General features: G+C 36.0%; 2 protein-coding genes across 2 annotated transcripts; both read left to right on the top strand.

The window, feature by feature from the left end:
- Window positions 1-1129: 1129 nt before the first annotated feature.
- On the top strand, window positions 1130-2587 carry LOC143462596 (protein N-lysine methyltransferase METTL21D-like). The gene has a single exon (XM_076960822.1). The coding sequence runs from the start codon at window positions 1632-1634 to the stop codon at window positions 2367-2369; it is 738 nt and encodes a 245-aa protein (XP_076816937.1). The 5' UTR covers window positions 1130-1631; the 3' UTR covers window positions 2370-2587.
- On the top strand, window positions 2584-8105 carry LOC143462595 (pyruvate dehydrogenase protein X component-like). The gene is made up of 10 exons (XM_076960821.1): window positions 2584-2746; window positions 2869-2946; window positions 3083-3183; window positions 3913-4088; window positions 4377-4475; window positions 4543-4699; window positions 4824-4974; window positions 6772-6944; window positions 7522-7631; window positions 7734-8105. Exons 1-10 carry the CDS (start codon window positions 2668-2670, stop codon window positions 8011-8013), a joined length of 1404 nt encoding a protein of 467 aa, XP_076816936.1. The 5' UTR covers window positions 2584-2667; the 3' UTR covers window positions 8014-8105.
- The last annotated feature ends 1642 nt before the right edge of the window (window positions 8106-9747 follow it).

The following is a 9747-nucleotide window of genomic DNA, read 5'->3' as shown; positions in this document are numbered from 1 at the left end:
ACAATGGTGAGACAACACTCTAAGTCAAGTAAACAGCTTCCCCATCTCATTGGTCTTCGTTCACCGGTCAACTCGACCGTCTGAGTTCCTCATTCGATTGCAGCGTGATGTGCAATGTTGCATTCTTGTGGCGTCATAATTGTTGCGCGGAGTGATAACTCTACAGTGACAGAGCGCCAACCTCCAGAGTATCACACTAGGAAATGCAATGAAGGAAATAGAATAAATGCGTAACGTAATATGGCCCAATAACCCTCTTAAATACGCTATTAACGGTTTGGCAAAAAAGGGCACAAAAGGTTGAACGGGGAAGCACGCCCGCCGTGGGTCTGTCTGGCTACGGGCCTGCTTACGTTCTGTGTTGGTGGCGTTATACCTTTCCAATGATCTTGGACAAAGCGATAACGATACTTGCTCATGTTCACTGGACCTGAGCGGTGGACAGTACTAAATTAGGACAATAAGCTACTACATAAGATAAAAAAAATGTGTGACAATCGAAACTTATACAACGGCTAGCTCTGTATCCAGGGCTCGAGCAATGAGGAATCATCGCCGGCTTTAAGTTGTTCAAAGGCTTTCCTTAGTCCGAGGATAAAGATTATCATACCATACCATAATTTTGCGTGCACTTCGTGATTAAAGCACCAAGAACACATTTTTCAGGTGTGTTAATCTATGACATAAAGTTTGTTTTTAGTTTTGGAGATGTTTTAGATTTTACTTCTGGAGTTCGTTCTTTATCGATGTGGTTCAACCTCACGCCCCCGGCAACGTTTGACCCACCAACCAGGATATTATATTTGGGTTTTGGCCCGAGATCATTTCTTATCTGCACCATTCGCAGCTTAACTTTTGTTACAATATATACGCATTTGTAACAATAAAGCGAAAGTAAACTTAACTGGATAGGATATGCAATGTTGTAACTTATTTGACCAATGATACTATATTAACGTTAATATAGTATCATTAATTTGACATATTGGAAAGCAAGTGACATAAAATGACACCGTCACGCAGACAAAACTGAAAAGCGACACTTGCAATCACCCATTGTTAGCTCAGACTGAGGTATGACTCATGCCACAACCATGAATGAAAAAAAAGTTTGTTAACCGAGTTCCGCAAACGATAACTAGCAGACTGGCTAGTTTGATTGTGTTACAAAATGAGTGTGCGCTTGACTGACTGTTTAGGCTGTAATTCAAGGTCACTGTCTCCCGAATCGAAAGGTTTGCTGTTTTTGGATGAGAAATGCCCCGCCCAATCAATATGAAAGAATAGCCATTATACGCGCATTTAATAGACCCTTTCCTAGTAACCGCCACCATTTTCTTGGGTGACTAGATTTTTTCGATCACCTATAGGCCTATGCCCTAGGCTATAGCCTACTTACACAATATTTATACTGTATACAATACTCTTTATAAACACTGAAACATAGGTCTGTTATTGAAGTGCTGAAGTGCATGAGGCTGTTGTGTATTTCTGCATTAGGCTTAGCTAAGATGATCCACACAGCCAGAAGTTTTACCTTCTTTTTGTTGATAGAGTGTCATATGATTTAGGCAGAGGCTGTTGTATTCACAATTTTAGATCGCATTGAACAATTGTAGTAATCTAAAGCCATGGGAAGCGAAGATATCAGTAAAACATTTGTACGGGAAATAGAGCTGTGTGCCGGACAAGATGCTGACACAAAGTGTACTTTACACATCCATCAAATGTCAGTTGGAGATGTTGGCTGTGTTGTCTGGGATGCAGCATTAGTACTCTTGAAATACCTTTTTACTAGGAAAGGCAATAAATATGTAAAAGGAAATAATGTTCTGGAACTGGGCGCTGGTACTGGGGTTGTCGGTTTAGCTGCCGCCTGCGCCGGAGCTTCTGATGTTGTTGTGACTGATCTTCCACAATTCACGTCTTTGATAACATTAAACATCAAAGAAAATTGCAATGTAACAAAAGATTGTAGAGTACAGGGAAATGTTTTATGTTGGGGAAATGAAAATGACATAAAAAATGCTTGTCAAGCATCAATGAAAACTACGTCTGATCCTAATACAAGTCACCAAACTTTTAACATTAAATGTGTCTTAATTGCAGATTGTATTTATTATGAAGATGGTGTACATAGTTTATATGAAACGATTACCCTTCTTTTTAAGTTGTGTGATCCTTTAATGAGAATATTATGCTCATTTGAACATCGTAATACTGGCAATAAAGAATTTTTGCTGAAGACGTTTTTCAAATTGCTACATTCCAACAATGAAATTACTTATGAAAATATACCTCATAGTGACATGGATGAAGTTTTTCGTAGTGACGACATACACATAATTGTTATAAGAAGAAAATCTTAGACATATTGCAATATATATGTAATGTTGCCTTATTAAACCTTTTTTTCAGTTATTGCATATACCATAGCTTATAGTCATTTGTTAGTCTTATCATATGATTTGTGATGTGTAGCAGTATACTGAATATAGTGTCATAGTGATGTATATATCTGCTTATCTCGTGTGCTGCAGAGCTAGTGTCTCAGTATCTTATTGGGTTTTGTTGTCTTTCCTTACAGCTATAGTCATGGTTTGATTAGGTTCACATGTGCTTTAAGCAGTTGCTATTAAACTTTAATGGTTGCATGTGACATTTGCAATGGCTGCAACTAGATTGATGAGGGCATGCTTTAGTCATGTGATGTGCCGAAATATATTCACTAAGTCTGTTTGCTATGGTAAGTTGAGTAAGGGTTTTGGAAGGTATTCTGATTTAAACTTGGAATCAATATGTGTATTTGTAATTTCATATTGATCATCAGTCTTGCTGGTGTTGAAAATTACTTTTTCTCTACTAAAGCTCCCATTCAGGTGCAAATGCCTGCGCTGTCACCTACCATGGAGGAAGGAACTATTATTAAGTGGCTCATTGCTGAAGGTAGAAGTTTACCACCTACCAGTCATACTTACACTTTTGTAATCGATGTGTACACATTTGGCATAGAATGTGTGTTCGGCAATCAAACCCCTCTGCATTTGCTAATATCTTGGTTCTGTCACCCATATTTTTTTAGGAGACAAGTTGGAGGTTGGTGATGCAATGTGTGAAGTTGAAACTGACAAGGCTGTTGTCACTATGGAAGCTAATGAAGATGGAACACTTGCCAAGATACTGGTAAGGTGCACACTGCGCATCATTATGTTGTAGGTTTGTAGCAATATAGAAATGAAATTTAGGAACTTTAAGCTGATTTGCTCTTGCTACAGTTTCCTGCGTAACTTAGTACCGGTACATATGTTGTGATGCATATATTATACAATATATAAGTCGTTTATTGCAATATGCTGAGGAGTGCTAAGGAGTGAAGGATCTTTAGTATAAGGGAAAGATCTATCATTCACTGACACCAAATTGTAACATTGCGGTAACTTAATTAGTGTTCCTTAGGTATGTAAAAAGTATACACAAAAGTAAGTATTAACTTTGTTAAGAACTATGACATGTATGTAATTGTGGTATAATATGTTGAAGACATGCAAAGACACACAGATGCGTTGTTAATATAAAAACTGCTGTTCATGTAATGGCAAAAACTTTTTGCTTATGATACGCTCAAATTTTAAAACACAGGACAAACAACTGAAAAGAAAAATTTATCTCATGACATTCTAGATGCATACAACCTAAGTGCTGGAACACAGTGACAAACTGAAAATATTAAATAATATTTTGTGATAATAATATTAAATAAACAATATGATGTGTTTTCACATGTTAATTAGATATTGTATGTAGGCTACATATTTTTTGAGGTGAAGATTTCGTTTAGACTATTATTTCTGAACCATCTATCCATCATTTAGATTTGTTCTGATCCCTATCATAAAACATGGCACTTTTTAGGTACCTGAGGGAACAAAAAATGTAAAAATTAGTGTTCCAATCGCCATTCTTGCTGAAGATGGGGAAGATATAAGCACAATTGACTTTAAAAGTATGATGAATGTCACAAAAGCTGAAACTGCTACCAATACCCTAGCCTTACAAGAAACTCAAGCAGTTCAACCTTCCAAAACCAGGTGATATGTCATGTTTTATACTACTTGAAATAGGAAGTTTAATCTCACTTTAACACTAATCCAAGTTTTCAATTATATTTACTACTAGCTATTCTATAATTCATTATTCATGTCACTCACATGAATGCCTGCGTCTTATGTTTATACAGTCGTATCACTGTCAAGTTTTGTTAATTTACCGTATTAGATTTAGCATAATCTGTGATCCAATATAATTTTTGTGGCATGTGTAATTAACATGAGTTTTTTGAACAAATGTAGTTTCTAAATTACTTTTAATTTGTCTAGCTCACTTCTATCTCCTGCTGTTAGACAAGCATTATTACATTACCAGATTGACTCCAAGAATGTAATTGGTACTGGGCCCAAAGGAATAATCTTAAAGGGGTAAGTAGGTATTTCAAAATCAACCTTGCAAGAAATCAGAGTTTGAATTCCATTTTTTTAATTGCAGGGATATTCTGAAATATGTTTCTGTAAATAACTTAAAGCCACAGAACTTTTTGTCTATGGAGAGCAAACCTGTAGTTACTGTTGGAGCATCTTCCACTGCCAAACCAATAACTGCTGTTGAATTAACTGAAGACAAGATTCAAGATTCTAAGCTTCAGGTATATCTTTTTTAACATATATTAACATTTATTAACATATTTTTAACATTCTGTGTACTGCTGCCTGCTGGCATATCTCAAAGATATCTCAGCTATAGCCAATGGGTTATTACTGTTTTTGCAGGACTCTAACTCTGTAGACATTGAGTTAAGCAATGTTAGAAAAGTAATTGCAAAGAGGCTTACAGAATCTAAGCAAACAATACCTCACGCATATTCATCTACTGACTGCATCATAGATAAAGTTTTAGCAATGCGAAAACAATTTTCTCAAGGTATGATGAAAACATTTTCATAAGTGGCTTAATGAACTGTAGTTGATGTGATGTGAGTACTAATGATTTTGTTTGCAGTCATTACCATTGTTTTTTTATTCAAGAGCAGGGATTGTTCTTATCTTATCTCCACAGTCCAGCCTTTGTGATCTTTGCCACATTTTCAATTGTTTTTCCCAATCAACATCTTTACTGATTATATACTTTCTTCCCTTTTCTTAAATGCCATTTGTACGTTTGCCTTCTTCAACCTCCAGCACTTCACCTTGTTTAGTTAAAATCTTTTCACACAACGTTCCCTTTCAAACAGCATGTCCATCACCATCAAACGGTGTCATTAACTTCTTTGGCAGCAATAGGTTTTTTGTTCTTCACCTTTTCTTCCTTCTTACACAGATGTAATCCAGGGTGGGCTCCCTATGACCTGCTTGGCCTGCTGAAGGATATTTTGTGCCCTATGTAGAGTTAAATAAAGCTTAATATAATGTTCAAAGTACGCATTTTAAAAAAATGATCAGCTAGTTTACTACTAAAATACAACTTTAGATAATACCGCTTAGAAGTCAGTAGCTACTATTTTCCCTTATGCCAAACAAAAGCTTCATCCCACTTAATATTTTATGATCAAAGTTTTTCTGATGGTGTTTGGTGTTATAATTCATGCTATATTTGAACATCCTACCAATGAAAACTTCTTTTAGATTGAGGAACGCAGATATGAAACCAAATAGAGGCTCAAAGTAATTATAACACCCTAAGTTCACCTAAATTGACCTGCTTGTGATTTTTCACCCAAAGCAGCCTTCGAGTAAAAAAGATTGCTCCCTGATGTAATCAATCATTGTTTTATGCCTGCTATATTCATAAGTTATCAACTTTTCCACATCCTTAATTTTAGATAAAACTATCTGCTTAATCTAGCCTGCTTTTGCCCTCAGTATTCCTAACTCCACCCTAAGGTTTATTGCTAGCTAGCACAGTCACAATTTCCTGTTCTACTACCAATTCCAACACTATTATTCTTTCACTTCCTTGACTGACCTGTGTCACTTGCTTTGCCAAATCATTTTGTACCATCAATCCAGCTCCACATTATCCAGTTGACGTCTCACTCCAAAATAGTTTGTTACGACGATTTTCTCCTTACCAACTTTGTTTGTCTCTCGGTTCGTATGTATCACATCTTGCACTCCTGCAGCATCTACATTTCAACATACCAACCAAGTCTGAAATTGTCAATAATGCTGTAGCAAATCTGGAACTGGTTTTTGGGAGTCTCGGTCTTCCTAAGGGTTTTCTCAGGGTCCGTCCTTATATTTACCCTGCTTACCTCAACAGACACCTCTTTCCCGATTTCTTTATAGTTATTTTATTTTTTATTTATTTGTAGTTATTTTATTGAGAGGTTATTTGCAAATTCTACTAAACTAGAAACTTTAATCGTTAAACAGATGAAATTAACTCTTGGTTCAGAACCACTGCTCAAAAAGTTTTGTCAGACATTACAGGTTAATTATTATTATTCATCAGGTTAATTTTTGCATGCCTATGATTTTCTGTGATGTTGATTGTTTTATACATACCAAATGTACACAATACTTTCATCGTCACTTTTCAGTCTTAAAGACAGTGAAACAAAAGCAGATAGATTATTTCACTAAACATACTATTTAGAAAGTATTTTTTATGGTAAATCTTGGTCTAAAAAACCGTGAACAAATTAACGAGCCTCACTCCTCCTTATTTCAACAAGCACAAAAATGGTTTTAATTAATTATTTATCAGTCATTTTTTTAGATGGGGTAAAGCTGTCAGTGAATGATTTTATCATCAAGGCAGTTGCCCTGACATTGAAACAAGTCCCCGAGGTGAACTGTATATGGACTGAAGGAAAATCTAAGCAGGTTGATAGTGTTGATGTTTCTGTTGCAGTAGCCACAGATGGTGGACTGATTACGCCCATAGTGAAGGTACTTTGTCTTATAAAGTTACAACTCTAAAAACATCGACTGTATTTAGTACCATTGATTGCAATGAAAGGGTAAAACTCTTCATAACACTGCACGCCTACCCTTTTTGTGGTACTGTTTTTTAAAAACTATGAAAAGGCGCCCATACTAATTTCATGAAAGGAAAAGGATCAACATGGAAACAAAATCATAAATATTAGAATGAAACCATAACCAGATGGAATAAGACCAACAACGTAATTGTTTAATGATACCTGTACGGAGCAGATACGAAAATTTATTGTTTCATAGAATTACTCAGGCCATTTTGTACTTATTCCTGAGATGAAAACGTATTTACTTGATTGTAAGCCGTATTTATTGGTACTAAAATATTAATATAATCCCCCCCTGATTGTAAGCCTCTGTAATATACTCTCTATTCACGACAAGGTAAATGTCATAAGTGATGATATAAAAGAACTTTGTAAGCTCCGGCTTACAATCAACTAAACACGGTAGCCTACTATTCTGCCATTAATATAAAAACGAGTCACCCTAGTAAGCAATCCATGGAGAAATGCAACACATTTTACAGGATACCTCCGGTAAAGGTCTTTCTACCATCAGTGATGAAGTTCGAGACTTGGCCTCCAGAGCCCGTAATGGCAAGTTAAAACCGGAAGAATTTCAGGGCGGAACATTTACGTGAGTCTTGATTGCAAGCTCTAGTTGAATGTGTTGGTATTATATTTGATATAATCTATCTAAGATATATTTTAACTTTGATTGAATTGTAATGTTGGACAGAATTTCAAATCTTGGAATGTTTGGGATACGGGAATTCACAGCGGTCATCAACCCACCTCAAGCGTGCATATTAGCTGTTGGTGGAACTCGATTATCTTCAACGCCCGGTTTAATTGACTTAGACAATGACGACGTCACTGGTGTTGCTGCCGAAATACATAGCGTAATGACCGTCACAATGAGTAGTGACGCACGTGTTGTCGACGATGAACTGGCTTCTACGTTTCTGGCGAAATTGAAACAAAATGTCGAAAATCCGATGAGGCTTGTGCTGAATTAGAGTTTTTTTTTTATTTAATTTTATATATTGCATGTCCTTCTAAAACAGCAGTTTTCTTTCCTAATAAACGTTATTCACTGTTGCGCACATCACGAGAAATTTGTGCTTTTTCAATGGCAACTGTAAAGACGGCTTTAGAGTGAGCAATTATGTTTCGAGTTAAAGTCAGCTGCATATTGTTCAAGGCAACAGCATTTTCATAATTCGTGATATTTCGATGCATGGGCCAAGATGCTTCACATCTTCATCAAGACAAGAATTTTAAGCTTTAATGGGTCTTTCTGGCTTTCCTAAAAAGCTGCTAATCAATTTGTGGATTGATGGTGTTACAAAACTCGTGTATAGGCCAAACGGCTGAACCAATCCATAAAAGCAACCTTCAGTGTTTTGGTGTTATACTGGAATATTTACCCTCGCTGGCTTACGCTAATAAAGTCAGCACGACGTAGGCTACTTGGCGGTGAATCCTTACCGTTCTATACTTCCGGTATAATTGAGCTCTCCAACGAATGCATTCTTCATTTAGTTTTTCTACGTTCTTGCTCAAATTTGGCACTGTTCACTGGAATCGTTGCGTAGGAGAAAGCGTCGCTAATCCTATTCACTTAAGACGCTCCATACCAGTATAGGCTTACTCCATCAATCATACAAAATATTATTCAACAGAAAAAGTTTAGAATAAATAAATAGTTTTTGGTTAGTATCTATAAATAAAAAATACCAATATGGGAAACGTAAAAGTATGTTGCTTTTCACGAAAGTGTGTACAGATTGATCAGAATATAATTCATTCTTCGCTCAACGTTTGTGTCATTTTGATCTCTATGAATGATATTTGAAGCTTGCGTTCGACCGTTTTGGAATTGGGATACTTGTGGTTAGTTTAAATGTAGTTCTGGTTGAATAAACGTTGTTCCATCAGGAATTACATTACCTCGCAAACTTCACTTTGGAAAGGTTAGCAGATTCCTTTCCGAGGCACTGCTGCACTGGCCGCCTTTTACTTTTAGGCTGGAATCAGAAATTGCCAGGAAACCGTTCCTTCACAAAATGCGTGGACTTTCTCACACTATTTATTAAAACTCATAAAGCAAACAATACAATTCAAAGGTATAATAGGAAAACGAGCGCACTATGGCCTAAGTGTTTTACTGTCGATTTTTTATAATTTTTATCATCAATATCGTCTTGCATTTTTTATGACAAATAGGCTATTGTCTTGATACAAGTGGCTTTTGATTAACCTAGCCTAAATGTCTATTGATTTCAAGGCGTTTTATTAATTTTGGAGCGTTTTCCGAGAAGGTTGTTTTTACATAAGAAATGCTCGCATTTGAAAATTTTCAACGCGGCATAAAACATTTTTCAGATAATGTCATTCAAAAAATATCGACAATAGCTGTCACTTTTTCTGGAAAGCATTATACAGTAGATGAAAATTAACTTGCCGTACAATGGAAACAACTTTCTGGTACCGCTACGATAGGTTTGCAAATTTAGCCACAATACAGCATATACTGAGCCAATAACTTAATGCCTGGTATTGCTGTTGATTTCTACTATACTTGAAATAAAAGACAACTTGCCCAATATTCCAATTTATCATTAGATTTGCCAAATATTAACATAGTTTCATGAAATAAATATGACCACCACGGAAACAAAAATTAGCATAAGACCGTCATATAATGAGACCAACAGCGGAATTCCTACAGTATAGAAAAGATACGAGAA

Source organism: Clavelina lepadiformis, chromosome 6 (genome assembly GCF_947623445.1).
Source record: "Clavelina lepadiformis chromosome 6, kaClaLepa1.1, whole genome shotgun sequence".
Lineage (NCBI taxonomy): Eukaryota > Metazoa > Chordata > Ascidiacea > Aplousobranchia > Clavelinidae > Clavelina > Clavelina lepadiformis.
This window is presented reverse-complemented; position numbering and strand designations above follow the sequence as displayed.

Coding starts and splice junctions, on each gene's coding strand:
- LOC143462596 (XM_076960822.1), top strand. CDS start 1,632: ATGGGAAGCGAAGATATCAGTAAAACATTTGTACGGGAAATAGAGCTG.
- LOC143462595 (XM_076960821.1), top strand. CDS start 2,668: ATGGCTGCAACTAGATTGATGAGGGCATGCTTTAGTCATGTGATGTGC. Junction 4,975..6,771: donor GCGAAAACAATTTTCTCAAG/GTATGATGAAAA, acceptor TCATTTTTTTAG/ATGGGGTAAAGCTGTCAGTG. Junction 7,632..7,733: donor TTTCAGGGCGGAACATTTAC/GTGAGTCTTGAT, acceptor AATGTTGGACAG/AATTTCAAATCTTGGAATGT.